This window comes from Eublepharis macularius, chromosome 1 (genome assembly GCF_028583425.1).
Source record: "Eublepharis macularius isolate TG4126 chromosome 1, MPM_Emac_v1.0, whole genome shotgun sequence".
Taxonomy (NCBI): domain Eukaryota; kingdom Metazoa; phylum Chordata; class Lepidosauria; order Squamata; family Eublepharidae; genus Eublepharis; species Eublepharis macularius.
Genome location: NC_072790.1, coordinates 200594809 through 200618586, shown reverse-complemented (window position 1 = coordinate 200618586; position 23778 = coordinate 200594809). Strand labels below are relative to the sequence as shown.

General features: G+C 41.7%; 1 protein-coding gene across 3 annotated transcripts in view; it reads left to right on the top strand.

Annotated features, from left to right (window-relative positions):
- Nucleotides 1–23421, top strand: part of SRBD1 (S1 RNA binding domain 1) — a 194881-nt gene extending 171460 nt beyond the window's left edge. For 2 of the 3 annotated variants that reach the window (XM_054996788.1, XM_054996779.1), the window contains exons 18-21: nt 1522–1698; nt 3370–3522; nt 13188–13372; nt 22334–23421. In XM_054996788.1, the coding sequence (XP_054852763.1) occupies nt 1522–1698; nt 3370–3522; nt 13188–13372; nt 22334–22623 (805 nt within the window). In that variant the 3' untranslated portion in view covers nt 22624–23421. Of the gene's footprint in view, nt 1–1521; nt 1699–3305; nt 3523–13187; nt 13373–22333 lie in introns of those variants that run through there. The other variant, XM_054996794.1, reaches the window with a different exon arrangement.
- The last annotated feature ends 357 nt before the right edge of the window (nt 23422–23778 follow it).

Here is a 23778-nt window from a genome sequence, read left to right as displayed (position 1 = left end):
TCCTTTCTAAATTCTCAAGGACTGATTGATGATTCGTTCTAAAACTTTTCTAGGTATAGACATCAAGCTGACAGATCGGTAGTTACCCAGATCATCCTTTTCCCCCTTCTTGAAGATGGGGACAACATTTGCCCACCTTCAGTCAGTCCATTGAGTTGGTCACGCAAATGTACTGGGAATGTTTAAGAATCAAGCCAACACTTTTTTCTTAGGCCTGCCCTGGACGCTTTCTTGACCATGCTAAACAGTGAAGGAAGACTGGAAGAACAGAATATAATGCAGTCACTTCGATATTGGTAAATATGGGGCAGTCCCTGAAATTGAAGTGACTGTGCTAGTGAAGTCCTTGTTGATACAGAGTTTTGTGTGGGCATCTGAAAGCCAGCAGTCCCGTTTAAACATGGTTGGAATGTTCACTGTGCTGGTAACAGCCAATCAGGGTCCCTAGAACCTTGCCAGAGCATTTGGGAGGAAGGAGTTGGAGCAAAAAGCAGTTAAACAACTATTTTTCTTCAGAAAGTGTTTAGCTGCCATTGAGGCAGGTTAGGAAATCCTTGTCTCAAGAAACAGGCTGTAGTCACTAGTGAGGAAGGTTAGAGACTCAGTCTCAGAGTCTGACTTCAGGGAAACCAGAGTTTTAAAATGCAGTGTCCAAAAGGGACTCAGTCTTAGTGTCTAATATTTAGTCTTACAAGGTTGAGGAAAGTTAAAGGCACAGGTTGTGGTATCATTTAAAAGCATTCTGGTAGCTCAAGTCTGGGGCCCAGTCACTTTTCTCTCAAAGCACAAATTTGCTGTTAGTTGCTCACTATCCTCCGATTACATTTTATTATCAGTAAGGGTTTCTTATGTCTTGTGCCCAGCTGAAGTTGTGAGTTACATTTATAAACTTTTTCAAGCCGCAGAGATCTTAACTTAACCTTTTACTCTTTCCAGGAAGTAAAAAAAATGTCATTTGTTTTTAGTTTACTTTAGGTCTCCTGTGTATTCCTAAATAATAACCAACAAAGTAGAAGGAAATAAGACCTACATTACACCTAAATCAGGCTGAGAGGGAGCATTAAACAAGTTCTTATAGATTAACTTGCAGGTGACACCTTTCATGCCCTCTGAATCAATGCACACCAAAAATGTTCATTGGAACACTTGATAAGATTTTAGGATAACTGAAGAAAGGTAAGAATGGTGGTTGCAAATAAAAATCCAGAACACGGTACCCCCATTTTATATGTATTTCCGCCCAACACCCTAAATTCATCGCAGCAGCCACTTGCATGAACAGTAGCAAGTCTAGCAAGTCTGAAGTCCCGAGTCTCTTTTATCCAAGGTGAGAGGTAGCATGCACATGGGATTATTTTAAAAAGGCACGGTGTATTGGTTAAGCTTCAGTCCAGCCTTTTCAATCTTCGAGAACAATAGTAGCCATATTGTGCATTTACATTAGATTTTGCTTAATATTAGTAATTGTATATAATTTACTATCTGTATGGGGTGGCATTGCCTTCACTTTCTGCTTCTTAGACACATTGCAGGACTGAATGCCACTAGAGCTAAAAATATAATAGAATGGCGGGAGAAGAATGGACCGTTTGTCAATCGAGAACAGCTCAAGGATGTCAAAGGACTGGGGCCAAAGACCTTTCAGCAGTGTGCTGGCTTCATCAGGATTAACCAGGAATACATTAAAACTTTTTGCAGGTAATATGTTAAGGCGTGATATGTACAAAGGGCTATGAGGTTAATAGCTTTCTCATTTGTTTTTTAAGGGTAGTATCAAATGAATATAGAAAGCATCAAAAGAATGTAGAAAGTCACCTGTCAATTGAAAGTAGATAAATAAATTAGTAAAACATTTACTAATAGGATTAATATTTTCATTCCCCTCCCCCCCGATTCTTTCAGGGTAAGAAATAGAGAACACTTAGGATTAGTTTGAAAATATGTTGCACAATTGCAGTGTTACTAAGTGCTGGTGTAACTAGTTCAGTCTGTATTTTTGCACCTACCTGTAGTATACAGGAGCTGGTGTCAACCTTTATAAAGAATTAGGGGGTAGGGTAGATAATTATTTTTCCTTCTGTACTATCCTCAATACTCTGAATTATCATAATTCTCCATTTTAATATATAATGTGGACTTTTGTGTATGCCACAATGTCCTTGCAATATGATTTTGACTTGGGCTGTTACATACATTCTCTGGCAATTTAGGACTGTGTGCATGTGTGTGATCTTAAACATCCATATCTCTTTCAGTGGCACAAATCTCAAACAATAATTGAATTGTTGAACACTAATTAATAGCAACTGGATCTCAGTCTGGAACTGAGAATGAAAGCTTATTCCAGAGGCCAACTCATCTTTAGATAGAAAAGTACTTGGGAGGCCAATCTGAAAGTAGGCAGGATATGTACTAATATATCCGGCAGCCTGCTGCTCAGCATACAGATTTAGTTGGAGAGGTTCGTATTATGAGACCATATCTATGTTTGAAGAACAATGTGTGCTGTCTGTACTAGAGCAAAGAGCCTGCTTTAAGGCTAGTTCTAGGAAATGTGGCCCTCACACTAATACACATGTTTTTAATCTATACAATTGCATTTGCCAATCTAAAATTCAACTTTTATCCATATGAAAAACCATAAAAAGAAAGCAAGGCAGACAATGGCTGTACATCCATCTGTTGTAGCTATAGTAACAGAGCAAAAACAAAGCTATCTTAAATTGAGCAGCCATAAAGGACTTCCAGAAATGTTTGGACGGGTGTGTGTGCTGCCTGAGGATGTACAATAACCTTCTTTTACAGCGAATCACTATGGTATTTTCTTACTGACAATGGTTTTCTAAGAACTATACAGATTGCTGATTGAAGCTATTGTACTGACCCTGAAATCATAGGCAGGCAGTGCTCTCTCATGGAGATATGAAGCCGTTTCGAAAGATCAGTTTCAACACTTTTTTGCTCTAGAGACCTTTCAAGTGAGAGAAACATTATAGTGACCATGAGTAGGATTCAGTGACACTCTTCCAGTAAAACTTCCTTTGGTGAAGGAAGACTTCCCCAAGAGTGCTGGGGAAGGGAGTCATTGGATCCAACTTGGCTGTTCCAGTCCACAAGGGAAAACTTTTCAAATTTTCACTAATTATGACATTACTTTTAGTCAGAACTCGGTTTCCTTTATGTTTGTGTTACAGTAGGTATAGAATTCTTACTTTTAATCCTGTGGTGAGCAAATTGTCCATTTATGAGCTCTGTTCTCCGAGACAGAGGAAAATATACATTTCAGGACATTATTTTAATTACAGCTGTGTCTCTCTCCTTCTCTCATATATATACGTATATATACATATATATGATTTTGGATGTCAGTCAACAGGGAGAACTTGTGGCTGGAGGTCATAAAGCAGTCACAAGTAAAAAACCAGGGAAGAAGAAAAGTAAAGTGGAAGCCAACATTGTTCAACAGCCAAATCCTTTGGATCAAACGTGCATCCACCCAGAATCGTATCATATTACACAGAGGTAAGCAACCATGCCATAGATCTACAGCTTACTAATTTAGTGACTGATCTAGAAAGCAGTCATTTTTCAAGGATACTAGGAAAATCTGGGAAAATCCACTGAGTTTAATAAAATGTATGCAGTAATGATGCGTTAGTTCAGCAATCCTAGGTTATGATTCAACACTATACACTTAAGTAATCGAAGCAAAACAATAATATACAGTAAAGGCAATCAAAAAGAATAATAAAAATTAAGCAACTAATAACTATAATTAATGTTAATGTTAAATTGATAGCAATTCTGTCAACTAAGAACTAATATTTGCTTGTTAACACAGCAGATACTAAGTACTAAAAACTAGGGGTGTGCAACCCCAAAAGATTCGGGTTTCCTGCTTCTGGTTTACCGCTTCGGGTTCGGGTATTTAAGCCGATTCAGGATTATTAGGGAAGATTCGGCCATTGTTTCCAATGGGAAATGCTGCTCCTGTCTATCCGGGGGCCTGGGGGGGTCATTTTCTTCCCTAATAACACCAAATTTGCAGGGAACCCTCTCCCAACCTTCCTCTCATGGGCCACCCATGTTTCAGGGAGATTGGACTTCGGGGGGGGGGCATGTTATGGCCCTCCAAAGAAGATCCCCTCAGCCACCACCTATCTCCATTGTTTCCTATGGGAAAAATCAGGGAGGGAGGTTCCCAGGAGGCTGGGGGGTGGCATTTTGCAAGCAAAATGCACCAAACCTGCAGGGGACCCTCTCCCAACTCTCCTCCCACGGCCATCCAAGTTTCAGAGAGATTGGACTTCGGGGGGGCCATGTTATGGTCCCCCAAAGAAGGTCCCCCCAGCCGCATTATTCCCTATGAGGACTAACTGCACACCAGAGAATCACAGTAAGGAAAATTTGATTAAAAATATGCAACAAAACCATATGAAGCAAGTGAGTGAGAAACTAGAAGTGAACTAATGAGCAACCTAGTGCCTATGAAGGGTGAGAACACAAGGGCTGTGGGCTCCTGGCCTGTGGCTCACAGCAGGATGTTTTGATGAATGGGCTGTTTCAGTGGATATGGGAGAGATGGGGGTGAGATTTTTCAAAGATGCCCAGTATCCGGCAAGAATTCTCTCTGCCTATCTAATTTCTGTAGCATCTAGAGAGGTGACACTGCAAGGCCCCTCTTTCCCTCACCTTTTTTCTATACCAGATCAGTGAGGCACAAAACTGCATGATTCTCCAGGATGTTACAGAAAGAGGAAATCGATATGGCTTGCATAACAGAGACATAGTTAGAAGAAAATGATGTAGTATGTCTGTCCCAACGAACTCTGCCTGGTTATGCAGTCCTCCACCAACCCCACACAGGTGGCTGGGCAGGAAGGGCTGCCATTATCCTCCTTGAGTCCTTCAACTTCTGCAGACTCCTGGTACAAACTGTAGGTGGCATTGACTGTACGCTTCTTTTGTTAGGGGCTAAGGATAGATTATGCCTTCTGCTCGTTTATTGGCCATCTAGTTCCTCATTGGGCACCCTCTTGTGTCAGAGGTGCTCTCGGATCCAGTGCTGGAGACACGTAGACTGAGATTCTGCAGGGGGAACATTCATACCCAGGATTTTATAGTCTCTGGGCCTCTCTCAAATAATGATGGGCCCAGCACATTGAAGAGGCGACACTTCAGAATTAATCTTTTCCACCAAGTCTTTGAACGGGGAGCTTGGTTCAGGGTTGGATATTCAACCTACTGAAGGCAAGGGTGAATTTGGCACAGACACCGACACCCCACAAAGGGGTGGGGCAGTTAAAATGATCTACCCATTGAAAAGCATAGATCCTTGTGGATTCCAACACCAGAGAATCACAGTAAGAAAAATTTAATTAAAAATACACAACAAAACCATATGAAGCAAGTGAGTGAACAACTATAAGTGAACTAATGAACAACCTCCCTCAGTCCAGCCAAACTGATGAAAGGGGATCAACTTCACTCCAGAGAATCATCCATTAAATTCAACCCAAACCAAACAACCATGTGTTGAAAACTAGTGGGCTCTTCTAGGATGCTGGGGGTGGTATTTTGCAAGCAAAATGCACCAAACTTGCAGGGGACCTACTCCTACATGTCCTCTGGAGATCACTCAAGCATCAGGGAGATTGGACTTCAAGGGGCCATGTAATGGTTCCCTAAAGAAGGTTGACCCCCCCCCCCAGCCACCCCACTTTCTATTGTGGGAAAATTCAGACTCCCACAGTAGAAACACATGGGCCTTTTCCACACTGCTTACCTTCCCTCAGAATGACCCGGAACATTGTGCAAAAAATGCAGAAGATCGCGTGAGATTTCTGTGCGATCTTCCGCATTTTTTGCATGATGTTACGGGTCATTCCAAGGGAAGGTATGCAGTGTGGAAACTGCCATGGAATGTAGCATCCATGGCCACAGGCAGAAACCCCTCAATAACGCCCCTCCCCAACAGCCCAACAAAACCAAAAACACTCCTCAAAATTCCCCAGCACCACCAGAGCTGGCTGGCCAGCCACTATCCATGCTTACCTGTGGGGCCAACCATCTCAACAGAGATTCTCACATACAAAAAATCAATTAAAAATTTTATTTCTTGGTAACAGCAATAAATTAAAAACATCACATCATTGTTAAATCACAATCTACAGTCCTCGATTAAATCAACACCAGAGAATCAAAAACACTCCAAAAACAGAACCAAAAACACCAAAAATAATTTTTTTAAACTTCATTTCTTGGATTTCTGGGAACAGCATTAATAGCACATTCAAATCACAACATACAGTCCCCCACCTTGAAACAAACTCTAACATCACACCAGAGAATCACAAACCAAAAATAATTTTTTAAAATTTCATTTCTTGGATTTCTGGGAACAGCATTAATAGCACATTGTTTCTAATTTATAACTGCAGTTTGACAACATGTACTAGTATGTTATCTTATATTTACTATTATGAATTTAATCTGTGTAACTAGAATGCTGTTCCCTGGAACAGCAAAAATCTGTTATGCTGCTCTAGGACTAGCTCGTGTTACACTTTTTATAAGTCAGTTTCAAAAATATGTATTAAACTTTTTTGTATTATACTTTTATGTGTTATACTTTCTTGTAAGTTTGTATTTTTCAATATACCTCCTGTATTTGTAGTAGTAATTGTGTTCAGATGTGTTTACTAAAAGAGCTGTTTGCTGTTATTAGCCATGAACATTTTCGGAAAATCTATAACCAGAAATTTCACTGGAAATGAAAATTTTCATCTATTTAACAAAATGGATGGCTTAAATTGAATGTATTATCTAAGCCTGAAAAAGTTGTTAATAGAAGTTGTTAATAACATTTCTAAAAATGTGAATATCCAAAATTTAATGAATATTGATATTCCCAGATAAACTCTGTGAATGTCTAGAATCTCAGAAATACACTGAATGATGAGGTCACATAAATATGATGTCATCAGTCACTGGACATTCAGCCTATTCATCAGGGATTGCTAGCATCCACACATGAATGCCAGTATTGATAAATGAACATTTATTTCATATATTTCCTTAATGGACACATCTGCTTAATTTTTGCATTTTGTAGTTTTCAAGTTTGTTTATTATTTATTTATTTATTTATTTATTTATTTCGATTTATAAACTGCCTATCCTCAGGAGCTCTGGGCGGTGAACAACAGTTAAAATCAATAAAAACAAGAAAACAATCATTCTAAAATAAACATACAATAAACAATAATAAAATAAATTAACAAAATACATTAAGGTGCAATGGTGGGGAGAACCCCCCACCCCAAAGGTGGGAGGCCAACATGGCACCGCCCCCTTCAACCACCGAATGCCTGGCAGAACAGCTTTGTCTTACAGGCCCAGCAGAATGATAATATGTCCCGCTGGGCCCAGGTCTCCATTGACAGAGCGTTCCACCAGGCAGGGGCCAGGACTGAAAAAGCCCTGGTCCTGGTTGAAGCGAGGCGGGCTTCCTTAGGGCCGGGGACCACCAGTAAATATTTATCCGCTGATCGAAGTGGTCTCCGGGGAACATACAGGGAGAGGCAGTCCTGAAGATATGCCAGTCCCAACCTGCTCAGGGCTTTAAAGGTAAGAACCCACACCTTGAACCTGATTCGGCCATTATCATTTGGTCATATGAGTCCTGATCCAATTTCTCTATTATTTCTCTGTAAAACTGGTCTTTTGCGCCATACCTTGAACCTGATTCGGAACCATTTACCATTTTAAATATTTGTTCTCAGTTTTTTAAACTTACAAATGTGTGTATTTGATAATGGCTGATAAGAACTAGATGCAATTTGTCATTAGTAAGCATTTCTTGGTTGTTACATACACAGCTATAAATGCAATATATAAAAGAAAAATGCATGCTTGTCTAGGCCTTATAACTTTTATCCAAATAGAGCATACTTGAAATTGTATATTAGCATTAAAATGTCACATATATTATCATAATTCATTTTTAATGCAACAGCAACAATGAAGAAACGAATGAAGACAGAGAAGAAAGTTTCTTGTAACACAGTCTATTTTTCTTCCTTTCCTCTAGCATATAATACCCTTATATTCTGGCTCCATTTTCTCAAGACCTTGCAGTAACTCTGAGAATGTTTTTTTTCCCCTCTGAATGCAAAAGCATTTCACTTTGTTCTTAGCAATGACATTTAAAAATAGAGATGGTCAATATGCATTACCGCTGAGATGGAGCTTTTGTGTTTAATATTGATTTCTGTTCCAAGTGCCCTCCAAGCACATTTATTTGGGTGAAAATGATCTATGAAATATGTAACCAGATTAAACAGCCTCACTTTTCAAGAAAAAATACATCTGCAATCACTAAGAATACCATTGACATGGAAATGACTGTTTTCCTTAAACCTGAATGAGGCTCTGAAAGGGACCAAGAGTGCTGTGGCTGCTGCTTTGAAGATGGCTTCATGAGATTTGTTTGATTAATTCTGGGGATGGTTTGATGTTTTTTAAATTTTTGCATCCCAATTGTTGTACTATCTCCTAATTAAGAAAATATATGCAAAGATATATGTGCCATTTCCAGCTGCCAGTGCCACCCCCTTGCCCTGAAGAGAGTGGGAGCACATTATTTATTTATTTGATTTGATTTATACCCCGCCCTCCCCACAGATGGGCTCAGGGCAGCTGAGGGGTAGCATTGGCAGAAAGACCCTCACAATCGGGCTTTCCACACCCCAGCCTGCCTCGAGAGGAGCCCTACCCTATGGGGGGGGGAGTCACACCGAAGATGCAGACAGGGTGCCCGCCCCCCTGCTTGTCCAACCACCATCTCTGACAAGGACCAGGCTTGCAGCTGAAGCACCACTCACATGCAAACTCCCCGTTGCCACCAGTACTCTGAGAAACATGCAGCCCCTCAGTGAAAAGTAAGATCAGGAAGGCAGTGGGACCCAGCAAGGTCACACCTGCAGCCACCGGCACTCGGGATCAGCTCCCCAAGTCTTGGAGAGGCAGTTCTGTAGAGGTGAGCTGGGGCAGGTTCTGAAACGAATGATGGGAATGCCCTTTGGAAAGCATAGGAGAGGCTGGAAGGCCTATTTGGATGTGATGGGAGCTACGAATGCCTATCAACTTGCAGTGGCTCCAGTGAAACACATCACTGCATCACATAGATGTGAAGAGAACATGGGCTGGGCCTTGAGCGCCAGGTTCCGAGCCTGGGATGACAGCCCTCAGTGGAATGATGGTCTGCGGGTCCAGAAATAACCTGCGGGTCCAGAAATAACCTGTGACAAGGACCAGGCTTGCAGCTGAAGCACCACTCACATGCAAACTCCCCGTTGCCACCAGTACTCTGAGAAACATGCAGCCCCTCAGTGAAAAGTAAGATCAGGAAGGCAGTGGGACCCAGCAAGGTCACACCTGCAGCCACCGGCACTCGGGATCAGCTCCCCAAGTCTTGGAGAGGCAGTTCTGTAGAGGTGAGCTGGGGCAGGTTCTGAAACGAATGATGGGAATGCCCTTTGGAAAGCATAGGAGAGGCTGGAAGGCCTATTTGGATGTGATGGGAGCTACGAATGCCTATCAACTTGCAGTGGCTCCAGTGAAACACATCACTGCATCACATAGATGTGAAGAGAACATGGGCTGGGCCTTGAGCGCCAGGTTCCGAGCCTGGGATGACAGCCCTCAGTGGAATGATGGTCTGCGGGTCCAGAAATAACCTGTGGGGGCCGTCATCCCATCTCCAGTGCAAGATTCCTGAAGTCCATCCTCATCTCTACAAACAACAAAAGAGAGAGTGGTCTGGCCTGATGGGAGAGGGGCCCCAGAGATCGCTCCACACACACACCCCAGCATCAACCTTGCTCCCCTCATGCAGCGATCTTCTGTCTGGCCTACCAGACACCAACAGCCGTCAGACAATGAGAGCCTTCTGTGGTGCCCACCCCCTGCCACACACAAGGGCAACACGCCAAGTCCCACCCCGCTGCCTGCAGTGAATTTGAGGGGGGAAGGGGGAGGGAAAGTGGGTGGGGCTGGAGCCTCCAAGGTGCCACTGGACACATGCTCTTTTTGGCAGCTGAGCCAGACAAAGGCATGGAGGCACCTGGAGCCTCTTCAGGGCCACCCCATCTTTCCCAGCCCAGAGCCACAGACCATTTGCTGGGATATGTGAAAGGGCAGTCCTGTGGGGAAGTGGAGGGGGGGTTGCTTTCATGCACAGGCAAGCAAACAGACAGGGAGTTGGTGTTTGACACAGACTTTATTGGACTGCCAGAAGTGAAGAGGATGTCCAGCTGCATGTTTCCATCTTCCCTCTCCCAGGAAGAGAGCTGCACCTGTTCGCACAGTAGTCATGGCCAGGAGAGGCATTCCTTGTCCTGCTTTTTCAGAAGTGGGGTCGAGTCATGGGCTGGCCGGGGAACAGCTCCATTGGCAGAGCCTAGATGGCAGCCAGGACGATCACCAGGGGCTGGAACAGCCACACTCCCTGGCCTCCCTGCTGGATCGCTACCTATCTGAAAGGAAATCAGACACATGAGTGGTGAGGGGCTGGGCCTTGTGCATGCTACAGCATGGTCTGCCACATCCAGAGAAGGTGTCCATGGCTGGGGCAGTGACAGCTCCATCATTGCAGGTGCTGCCAGCAACCAGATGAGGAATGCTCCTCAGGTGGGTGAGTGCTCCTCATCCGCATCTGGCTGTTCTGCTCCCATGGCTGCTTGGAGCACTCATCGTGTTTTATGGGGTTGTAGACCCAGCAATGCAGGGGAGTTACAAGAGCAAGCACCCAGACATCCTGATCAGCAGCTGCGCTCCTTCCTCTGCTTAAGGGCGAAGCGCAGCTGAGGGAGTCTGAATGGAGCCACGGTATGGGCTGCTAGAATCCCCCCCCTGAAACAGCTGTGTTGAGCATGGCTCCCTGGGCAACTGCCTTTTGGCAAGCACACGCCTTGCTGGCTGGCATGCAGGGGCCCCCATCAGACCTCAACCACAGAGGCCAGCATTGAGAGGGGCACCAGTGAGAGGGGAGGGAAGGCTGCTGTGAAGAAGCAAGCTGCGTTAGCCAGCTCCCCAGCTCTTTCTTACCCATCAGAGTGACCTTGCCCCAGAGTGCCCCAAGCCAGGACTCAGGAGTCGGGTAACCTGAAAGAGAATTTGAGTGGTAGTTGTTAGACATTCTGGACTGAGTGAGTGCAAAGTACTCCCCGAATTTTGCAAAGTTCCCCCAGGGCACTCTTGGTACGTCACCGTGAGCACCGTCTTGTACCTTGTGCCCACAGCAGGGGGCTCTCAAGCATTTTGGGTCATGGGTGCCCCAGCCAGTGGTTATGTAGGGTGCTGCAGGGAGCTGATTGGGCACAGGGGAGGGGGCTCATCCACCGTGGCAGTATGAGCAGATTGGTTCCCATGGTAGTCAGCATCCTATGCTCTGTTGAGTTGCTTAGGTGGGGCCAAGTGCAGGGTGGGGGATTGAGTTTTCCCATAGAATGGGTGCCTATAGGCTATGCTGCTGTTTTTCATGATGTGATTTTCCACCTCAGACAGCTGTTGCCTATCATTACCATTTTAGTGCATTGTCCATCAGTTGGCATTAAGATGCAGCAGTTCCTTCTTGGGGTTTTAGGATGCTTTTTCAGTGTCCTTATACCAATACTTAAAATAGCAGTTATTAAGGGGAAACTTGTTAGCATCCACTAGCTTTGCAAACTGTGTGCTCAAAAACAAGTTTTATGGCACCTTAAAGACTAACTGATATATTATGCCTTTCTGTAGACTAGAGACCACATAATTTGGTGAATAGATACATGCATTAGCTTAAACTGACAGGGAGAACGAAAATTGGGGTCAAAAGTAAATTAAATGCAAGAGGCACTTCTGTGGCATTTCTATGCAGAGGTCAGTTTAAATAAGATAAGCATAGCAACCATTCACAACAGTGAAAGATGATAACATAATTCTCCTGGATTTGTTCACCTGATGGAATGTCTGTAGTGTGGTAGGAATCCATTGTCTTTATTGAGTACTAATGAGATGGATTTAATTAGGGAGCTTGAAAGTAACTTGAATTTATTTTGTGGAAGAATGTTTCTTCCTTTTGAAAAAAAATTATAGGTCACTTTTCAGCAATTGCAATGTTGACTTTTTGATTACCAGTGGAAGATCTTGGCAGGTTGAAAAATTCTTTGTCCTGTAGGGTGTGTTTGTCCTCTGTAGGCTTCAGAAGGTTGATGGATAACTGGATATATCACATTGGACAGGTGGTAAGAGGATTCAGATGTCTTTGTGGTTTGTTTTTATTAAGGCTGTGCAAACCCAGCAAGTACTCAGCAAGTATATCCCAGACAGCCATTTTTAAATGTAGGATTTTAAATGCTGGGACATGCAGGATTGTTGCTTTTGCATAGGAAAGTTGGGAATTTGTCTCATGGCCAGATTCAGAAGTCGATGGGGTTAGACAGCATTTAGGTCCAGAGTAAAGAGGCAGTGCTGTCATTTTGCTCTCTTGGTGTGGAATCTGATAAGGTCAGACACATGCACTATCTCCAATCCCTTTGGTGGCATGAGGGATTCTGGATTGTTTTCTCCAGTCTCGTTCACTCCTGTAGACAGATACAAAGGCAGGATGCTGAAATTGGCCTGATTGTGCTTTACTTAGTTATATGTCTGCTTCTTGGGATCCATAATGTATCACATCACTAAGCTAGAGTACCTGTAATACTATGGTTTTGACTTCTCCTGCACAGTCATGTTCTCAATGTCTCTTTGTCTGCCAGGGATGTTATCAGGTGCACAGTCCTATTTCTTAAAGTCTAAGAGCAATTTGAAGACCACCCAGTTGTATATGGGGACATTCCTTATTAAGTTGTGAAAATTAAAAAAGCTGTTGGACATGTGATAGTCACAGCAGTCCCTCATGAACCATAAAAACAAGCATGCTGCTTTTATCATGCAAGTTAAGTTGACTTTCCTCTAACATAACAGCCAGCACCAAAGCTAACTTCAAATAAAATGTGGTCCTAACTAAACAATAAGACAATGCAGCCTATGTGCTGAATACATGTTCATCCATGTAAATCAGGCATGCAAATGTATGAACTGCTTTCCTCTTAAATTATGTCTGATTCATAGGCTTCTCCTTCCCCACCCTTTATTTTACACATAAGATTTTTAGTTCTCATTGGAGGAAGTGCCAACGAGATAGGAAAGTTGGAAATGCAGCAAAAAGTGAATGCGGTCATTGAAAGAGAAGGCATAGAAGGACTAGTGAAGAGCCTGAATACAGCAGGACACACAGTTCAAATAATCATTGATGGACTGACTCAACCTGAAGGGTTTGACATTCGGAAGGGTAAGTAGCTTCAGACTATTGGTTTTACTATCTTCACTGTTTTGCCTATCTTGTTTAATTAGTACAGTGTTATGTTTGGGTGGATGGCTAGGTCAACTCCCCTGGAGTTGTCTGGGTGAAGAAAGAATTGTATTACTCTGTGGACAGGGTTGCAGGTGTTAATTTAGTAATTAAGGAGTTTGAACTCTGACTCCTTTAAAACCATACTATGGCTCTGGACAAACTGGATCACCTTGGTAAGTTTCTGTACTGGTCAATGGTGTAATTCTCCCTTTTGCTTGTACTAGTTCAGCCAGTCCAATTTGAAGATAGAGGGTAACACACACCCACACACCTCACTTGAATATGTGTGGAATCTGAGGCTGAACTGAAAAGCAAATGATCAAGGTTTGTGGTATAGAAATTGAATGTTCTGTTTTTGTGGGAGTCCAAGTCACATGTGACCTGGAGGTAAGATGAAGTGCAGCACATCTTGTGTACTTAGAACTTTGCTGGAAAGCAAAGTTAGTTGGAACTTAGAAAGTAAAAAGCAGAGCATCATTAACTGTCTTTAAAAGATACATAAAGAGCTTTTCATAAGCCTATAATACAGTGAACTGGATCATGTCTGTATTAAATTATTTTGAAATTGGTACCATCTATAGGTAACTTGATGAGAGGGTTTAGTGCAGTTCCTCCAGAGTGCATCGTCATCGTCGTCATCATCATAATTCTTGGCATTTGCATAGCACTTTCAAGTGTTCAGTGTGCTTCTCAGACATAATTTTGTCACATTCCTTACCTGAGTCAATATTATTATCTCCATATTGCCATTAGGGGGACTGAGGCTGATAAAGTGGTTTGCCTAAGGCCATGAGTTACTGTTTCACAGCTTAAGGATGGCTCTCACAGAGCATTTTTGCTGATGTAAGGATGTTCCTCAGTAACAGAATTTTGGAGGGCATTTGAGACTGCAAGAAGATGAGAAAGTCATGCTCCACTAACAAAAATCCTTCTGTCAGCTGGAACATTCCATGGGATTCATCCAAACCTTAGTCTCATAGCTGCTAGGTCACAGTAGCAGCAAGATGCAGCTTCAACGCTAAATCATAAACGGTACTCAAAAGCTACCATATCACTTAGATAGCCCCTCACACAAAATCTGCACTCCAGAAATGTGCCTAAGTGTCTTTGGGAATGAATAAATATCACTAGGGAATGAAGCGCACACCCTCAAAAAAGAAGAGCAAAGATACATAGCTCATATAAAACCAGACTTAACAAATTCTACATCACAAAAACAAACAAATAAGCCAGAATGAAATAACATAATGCCCTTAAGCACTCACCTAAATCTTCATAATAGGATCGTTGTAGTAACTATATGTATTCAGGCGCTGCCAGACCGCAATAATATTGTTGAAGTATATAATTACTATTCCACTAGATGTACAATTATGTAAAACCCACCCAGTTTGTTTGGTTGATTTTTTTAAAAAAACTCTGTGAATTATTGACTTAACAGAATGTAAGAGAGTACATTTGGGGGCTGCACTGGCAGTGGGGAGAGTTCATAAAAGTAATGGAAAACATAGTATACGATCTCTCACACAAAATTTTAATTATGCAATAGGTGGCACATAAACTAAGTATTTTTTTCCAGTGCAAATGTTTAACAGCTGATCACATACAGGGAGCAGATCAGGGGTGCAAAGCCACATGGACATGCCAGGAATAGCAAAAAAGAGCCACTTGTAAAACATTTAAGCAGCTCTTGCGTCGCTTTCTAAGCTCATCTCCGTTACAACCATTAAAAGCTATTTATTTAGTGGGGAGTTTTTTACTGGAAAGTGCCTGCACTGCATAGTGTAATATTGCAGGAAACTTAACTGTTTAGGAGTTGAGTAATTAGGTGCATTCCTTCGTTGGAAACTTTGATGTCATGCAGTCTGCTACTACTGCTATATTTGTATATGTAGGATACTTTTTTACAAAAAAAAAAAATAGAAATATACCCCCTGATTTCAGGGAACACCATTTATTTAAAAGGAATGATAGATTTTAAAAAATTAGCATAAATGAATATCTTCTTCTGGGAAATTGAACATATCTCTGCTAGTATATTAGGACGGGGTGGCACGTTGCTTAAAAATAAAGAGCGGTAGGTGAAACTAAATGAAAAGCCTCAAAAGAAGCCCTGTATTGAATCATATAAATAAATTACATGATAGAACACACCACTGTCTACAGAAAACTACTACGTAAGAAAATGTGAAGCTAGAATGTACTCCATCATATATCTAATTCTGAACCTGAAACCCCCCCCCCTACATGTGAATAGAAAAAAGCCAGAGAATGGGGACAGGTTCAGACAAGAGGTATTCTTCTGCAGACTTGGGGAATCCTCTAGGTTTACGGAAAAAAATGGGGTAGTGGTGAAGGAGTGGATTTTAAATCCCCTCCCGAGAGAAAGAGATGTTGTCTATGGTAACACAGAAAACCTGAAGGAGCATCCCCTTCAGAGTGGTCATGGGACAGGCAGAGTATCAGGAGTGAGAGCTGCCACCATGTACACTTAGGCAGGGAGGGAGGGAGAGCCAGAGCTGCTACATGTGTAGTCCTCTTTGAGTTTCAGTGAAAAAGGCAGACTAAAAAAATAAATAAACATGATTCTGAAAACCATATTGCATTAAAGAACAACCCTTTTGAAACACACTAAAATTATCCCATATAGAATTAATATACGTGACTGATGCCTTGCTTGTATGTGAGTTATAGCAAGAGTTGCCATTAGATCGAGAACAGTGTAGCCTGATCTTTGGACATTCTACTCCCTATCTGCCCACCTAGGAAGTTTTCACTCTTTGACTCAAGTATCAGTCCTTCATACCACATGGACTTACAAGTTGCCATTCTTGCTTATTGCCTCTTCCTTCCTAGGAAGCATTAAGGTTGCTTCCTTCCTAGGAAGCAACCTCCATGTCACCTGATAACGCTGAGCAATCCAGAGGATACTCTTGGCGAAACTCAAAATTCCACAGGCAAGCAACATGGAGAGTTGAAAGTGAGCAAGAAAATGTCAATTTCTTTCCACAACCATCTACCATTGTTTGTGGCAAATAACATGAACTTCAGGTGACCATGAACAAGCTGCTGTTGCACAGCATCACCAGTCTCACGAAGGCCACAAACCTCTTCAAATTTCCTGAGGCATAAGTCCTTTTGAAATCAACAGGACTTCCCTCTAAATATACAATAGAATGAAGTAAATGAGATAAAATGAAGAAAAAAAAAACATTTATACATCCTGGCATTTTAGAAGAGTATTGAAAAGCACTTGATTGTACTTCAGTTCACTGCTGAGTGAATTTTTAAATTTTTGGATGGTGCTGGGCCACATATTTTTAGTTTCATAATTCAGATTTGTTATTATCAAAAAGTAATTTAATTTTTCAATGAACACTTGTCTATATGCTTGAAATTTCATCTTGTTTTTCCTCCTAGTCCTAGATACTAATCAGAGATCTGACAGGGCTTTAAAAAATCTGACAAAGGCTCAACTTTAAGTCTCCAGTGAATTTTGTGGATCCTGAGCTACGTCTATAGATTTCATAGATGTTTTTTGAGGTTTTATGAGTAAGGGAGCTGCGCAGCCCCAGAGCTTGTCTGACCTGCTCAAGAAAGCCAAAGCTTAGGCAGATGTCCATACTTAGAAGGTTTATTGTATAGCCCACATAAATAGAAAGGAACCCACTTCTAGCCCTAGCTACACTTATATGATTCCCTAAATCATACAGTTGGTTAGCTCAGGGACTTCATGGGCAGGTTCCTGGAGTCGTGGGAGTTTCTGTACAGTATATACAGAGTGGGGATTAATATATAGAATTTGAACAAAAAGCAGGAGGAAGATTTGACATTTCGTACGTTTTTTAAGTGTCTTCCTTTTGTGCAGATTTCATCACGAAAATTGTACTTAATGAACATTTAGCTCGGCTCTAAACATGGTATTAGCTACCATAAGAGACTTTTGATTGAATGGCAGGGCAAAAAAATTTGAATAAATAATACACTGAGCTTTGATAATAGAACTCTTGATATATTTAAAACCGGAACTCTAAAACTGTCCCTGAATAAAGACAAGTAAGTAGTTCCACTCCAGTTCTGATTTGCATCCACATTGAGACACTAGTCATCTTTTTAGGAGACCCTCTTGTTTTGGAGAAGTATGGATGCGTCAGTTGTGGTGACACCAACCATCTCTGAGTCTGAAGTTGGGGTATATGAATTGCTGTGTGTTCATTTGTTGCCAGGATCCTTTGGGTGAATTGCCTGTTTATGTAGACCACAAGTACTGTAATTATGATTATACAGCTGTACTATGGAGCACCTGTAAATATGCACTGCACATGCCTCTTGAACAAATGAAGACTGTATTTTCTCATTTGCCTCAGTGACCAACAGGCAACCCTATTTTTGCTTCTTCAAACAGTTTTGCTACACTTAGTTTTCTAAATAGTATAATACCCCTTGAGAAGCAAATGAAGAGGTTAGCAAAATAACAATCTGCTATTACAGAGCTGTTCAACTTTCTGGCTTTCCATACTGACTTGTCTACCAGTGAAGACCCAAATATTTGCTATATATTGCACATTGCAGAGGATTCTGAAAAATGTTTTAGCACTGATGGATAGTTCACATATATTGGTCACACTTCCACCCACTATGAACTGATGGCATGCCCCAAATAGACTTCAGCTTATCCAGACCCTCCTCTCTTTCTTCCCCATGTTTTCTCCTACTCTCATTTCCTCTACCATTACTTTTCTCCTCTCTTTCTCCCCCCTCCTTGTTTAAATATTATATGTAAATTTATGAATACAGCACTCAAAGGAAAAGGAAGAAATATGTGTGTGTTATGTGCCGCAAGTATTTTCCAACTTATGGTGACCCTAAAATTAATGAGCTCCAAAATGTCTGGTCATTAACAGTCTTGCAAACTGAAGGTCTTGGTTTTCTCTGTTGAGTCAAATCATCTCATATTGGCTCTTCCTCTTTTCCTACTGCCTTCAGATTTTCTTAGCATTACTGCCTTTTCCCATGAGTCTTGATTTGTCATGATGTGTCCAAAGTAATATAGTCCCAGTTTTCTCATTTTACCTTCTAGGGAGAATTCCAGCTTGATTTGAGTTAGAACCCACTTATTTGTCTTTTAGGCTGTCCATAGTATCGATAAAACTCTCATCCAGCACCACATTTCAAATGAATCAATTTATTTTCTGTTTGCTTTCTTCATTGTCCAAGTTTCACATCCATAAATAGTAACAGGAAATAACTTTAAAATTGTTTAATTCCTTGGTAACCATTACTTTTGTCTTCATGTTCAGCTGTAATCCTGCTTTGTCACTTTCTCCTTTAACCTTCCACAATAGTCATTTCAAGTCTTCACTGTCTTCTGCCAGTAATGTGGTATCATCTGCATATCTCAAATTGTTAATGTTCCTTCCACCATTTTTCACTCCACCTTCATCTAAATCTAATCCATCTTTCCTTATGATATCTTCTGTTTATAGATTAAACAGCGAAGGAAATAATATATATCCTTGTTTGACACTTTTGCCAATTGAAAACCATTCTGTTCCCCATATTCTGACCTAACAGTAGCCTCTTGCCCAGAGTTCAGGTTGTGCATCAACACAATCAGATGTTGTGGCACACTCCTTTCTTTTAAAACCATCCATAGCTTTACAGGAGCACAAAATTGGCCTGACTTTAGGGGTGTACACTGAGAAAATTTCCATTTCAGTTTTGAATCTGAGGTTTCCAAATGAACTATGTACTGTTCTTGTATTTGTCTGGGTGAAGCATTGCCAATTCGGATCTAATCTGTTTGGTTTTTTTCCTATTAACATGAGTTTTGGACCCATTCCTTGCAGTGAGGGCTTCCAGGTTCTTTAGGGCTGCTGTACTTCAGAATCGCACAGAACGCTTATGTTGGGGACTAAGGATAGATTGAACATTCTATTAGTTTCCTGGCTGCCTGGTTAGCCAGTGGGCACCCTCTCCAAGTGGGCCAACTCTCCCAAGTTGGCAGATGTTGGGTGTGGTGCTGGAGACACCCAGACTGATCATTCTGGGTAGCTTCAATAGTCATGCTAAGTGTTCCTCATCAGGGCCATCTCAGGACTTTGTAGCTTCTTTTATTGTCCTGAGCCTCTCTCAAATTGTGATGGGGTTAACATTTGAAAGTGGTCAAAACTTAGACTTAATATTTTGCGCTGAGCCTTTGAGGGGAGGTCTTGTTTGAGGGTTGGAGATTTTGACTGACCACTGGCTATTCAAGGCAAGAGTAAATATGGTGCCATCACCTCGCAAAAAGGGAAGGCAGTTAACATGGTCTGCCCATAGAGGCTGATGGATCCTTTTAGATTCCAAAATGCTTTGTGGGCTTTTAGAATTCTAAACACATGCTCTGTGGAGGCTGTGGTGGGAGCTTGAAAAGTGAGGCTCCTTGAAGCTATTGATAGGATTGCTTCTCATCAACCTCTCTTCAGGCAGAAACCAGCTCCATGGATTATTGTTGAGCTTGGTGACATATGGAGGGCTGGAAGACATCTATAAAGTCACTGACAGAAAACTCCAATTGAGGAAGCTATACAGCCTGTTGAAAGACCTTTGAAGCTGCTGTTACAGTGGCAAAGAAATACTATTTCTCTGTAACCATTGCATCAGCTTGCTCACACCATCCCATTTCTTGACTCCTAAACCTGAGCCTTTATTGTCTCAGGAGCAGACAATTAGCTGTGATACTTCTGCAAAGTTTTTTGCTAATAAAATATTATCTGATATGGATGCCACCTGTAATATAGGTCAGGAAGAAGAAATGTGTAATGCTTCATCTGGTTTGACCCAGTACTGAGATGGATGTTGACAGGATCCTGGGATCTGTGAAGGCCCCCACTTGTACACTGGATCTTTGTCCATCCAGTCTTCTAAAATAATGTAAGAACTACATTAATTAGCCCTTGATTTCCATCGTAAATCAGTCAATAACTCAGGGCACCTTCCCTCAGCCATGCAAGGAGCCAGACATCTGCCCGGTACTTCCCTGTAGAAAAAAGATGTGGCCAATTATTGCCCAGTCTCTAATCTGTCCTTCCTTGGAAAAGTGATTGAGAGAGCAGTCGCAGACTAAGTCCAGGTCTTCTTGGATAAATCATGTGCTCTGGGCCCTTTTCAGACTGATTTTAGGCTTAGCTATAGAACAGAGATGGTGATGATGGCTTTAGTTAATGACCTCCATCTAAATTAGACAAAAACCATGCTTTTTGTTGCTCCTTATATATCTGCCTGCAGCCTCTGATACAGTAGTTCATGCCATCCCGCTGAGATGTTTGTATGCAACATAGGTATCAGGGATGTACCTTGGACTTGTTTTAATCTTTTCTCATGGATCAGGCTCAAAATGTTGCCAACTGAGGCCAGCTGTTCAGAACTGTCTTGTGTGGTTCCTCAGGATGCAATCTTATCACCAACATTGTTCAGCCTCTTTGTAAAGCCTTTAGGGAAATAATTTGTAGCTTTGGATTGGATGTCATCAATATGTTGATGAAACCCAGCTATGTGTCTCTATCTTAATCCCCTGGTGAACCAACTGAGATTTTGAGCCAGTGCCTAACTGCTGTGGTTAAATGGCTGTGAGTGAATAAATTGAAACTGAGCATAAACAAGACCAAAGCAATGTTAGTTAGCAAGGCAAAGATCTTGAAGGACATTGTTTTTCCCACTTTTGATGGAGTTCAACTGAACCTCATTGATTCGGTTAAGAGCCTAGAGATTATACTGGATCCAGCACTGCTCTTAGAGAAACAACAGCAGCAAGAAACACTTTCTTCGAACTCATTCTAGCCCGGAAGATGGCACCCTGTCATGACGTGGCCTGTCTGGCCACCTAAATTCACACTACCATAGCATGGATTATACTACTGTAATGCATTCTTGTCATGAATCGGGATCCCTTAGCTACAACTCATACACTGCCTTAATTCTCCTAGGCAGGTCTCAGCGCAGCCTCTCTCCCCCTCTTGGAGGGCCGGGGTCTTGCTGGGATTTTCCCTCTGGGCCTACATTTCCCAGATGCCCTCCGAGCCTGAGATAGGGTTGAGTGAAATTGGAGGGGAAAGGTGGATGGGCCATGAGAGAAATAATATAAGGCACCCTTGAAGTGGGAAGGTGTTCTTCTCCCAGGAGCTGAGCGGCAGAGAAACAGCTACCACCAGGAAAGGATCCCTCACCCAAGGGATCCTTTTTATGCCCCATCCTGTTTTTGACCCTCACTGTGTAATCTGCCTTGAGTCTCAATGAGAAAGGTGCACTATAAATAATGTAAAAAAGTAAATAACATTCTGTAGAATGTACCCAGCATGTTCTGTAGCTGTACACTGTAGGAAAGAGCCATAATGGTGGCTTTCTTTTGGTCTGTCTTTTCCTGGAACACTTAAGAACATAAGAACATAAGCAAAGCCATGTTGGATCAGGCCAGTGGCCCATCCAGTCCAACATTCTGTCACACACAGTGGCTAGAAATCCAGTGCCATCTAAAGGACTGTCAGTGAGGCCAGGACACCACTTGAAGGCCACTGCTGAATATCCACTACTGACTATGCACGATTCTTAATGGGAAGGTTGACAAAAGTGACTAACAGTATATTTTAATGTGCTTGGTAAGAACAAGTCATTGCTCTTTGTAAGTTATTCATAATGCAATGGATTTCTTTATAATGAGTTAGAGCTTGCATATAATTTCCATGTGCATAGGAGGGGTGATTTTAGCTCATTTCCCTGTCCTGCATCAGACTTCTGACCCCCCCTCCCCCATTGGGAGCTGCAGGGAGGGAGGGGAAATCCAGGTTGATGTAAACCAGTATTGCCAGTATTTTTAAAGCATAAGTTTAGATTTTATTTACTCTTCTGTTTTTATAACAGACTTTGAAAAGCCTGATTTCAAGAGGAGCATCGTCTGTCTTGAAGACCTAAGCGTTGGAACTGTTTTAACAGGAAGAGTCGAGAATGCTACTCTCTTTGGAGTGTTTGTTGACATTGGAGTTGGTAGAGCAGGACTGATTCCAATTCGGAGCATAACAGAAGATAAACTTTCAAAAGTAAAGAAGAGAAGGAGCCTCAGTTTGGGCCCAGGTGAAAAAGTGGAAGTCAAAGTGCGTGAAATTGACATCCCACGGTCCAGAATAACACTGGATCTTATACGTGTTTTATGAGTTGTTTGTTATCTTTCATTTTACAGGTTTTCCATGAGCAGAATGCTGCAAAATTTTTACACATGGTTTGCTTGCAAATTCCAAGTGTTAAATCTGATTATTCTGAGATGATGAGGTCTCATGAGTTTGGCCATTTCCCTCTTTTATTTCTTGCATTCTAAACACAAGCACTTAAGTCCTAGTTCTCACTGAGGTGGTATCTGGGCTGTACCACTAAGGACTACAGCTGAAGGCTTACATGATGTGCTGTTGTAAAAAGAAAACAAAAATCTCTCTTCCTAGAAAACAAGTTGTTTGGGAGACCGCATCTAGCCACCTAATGGTCTCTTTAGCATGGTAGGTTTCTATGTGGAGGGAAATGTTTTGGAATTGTAAGTTGTACAACCCAGACACACATGAACTGGGCATGTAAATTCTACCCCTTTCACTGCCAGGAAACCCCTCTCCTCTCTTAGGTAGGATATTATGTTTGTTGTTTTCAGAAAAGACATGAATTTCCATGGATCATCTGTCCATGTATACAGAATAATTTTTTTTCCTTGCTAACTTAATTTTTTGAAAAACCTGACAGTGGAGGTTAAGTCTAGGATACAAGGTATTGTAGTGTATCAGTCTGAAAAAGAAAGATTTAGTAACATACCTTCCTGTAGATGACTTTTTTCCCAATGTATTGAGCTACCTAACAGGATGCAGTTTTTTTCCAGTTATATCAGTTAACAAGACAGATGTTTTCATTACTTGAAAAACTTTGGCCAATGCTTTGTTTTAAAAAATTTTATTAAAAAGAGAGAAACTTTGTTCTGTGGCTGAATATTCTTTCTCTAGTGTAGTGACTCTGGTTGTAATACTCTTACACAACTAATTAATTTTGCTGGAAGACCATATTTAAAAGCCTAGTTATGAAGGACAATGAGAAACAGTTACAGTCACTAGTCACCCAAGTGGCATACCGGCACAGATAATTGTTGCAATCACCACTTTGTCCACAGATCTCTCTGCTTCTTGGGTGCCAGGTTGGGCTGAGGTGCCTCTGCTTGCAGACACCTGCTAGACAAAACTACGTTTTAGAATTTGAGGGAATGGAATATAAAACGAAGGAAATTTTGATCAAAGTAGAGAAGGCACAATCAGAGTAAATCCAGGGAGCATAGCACG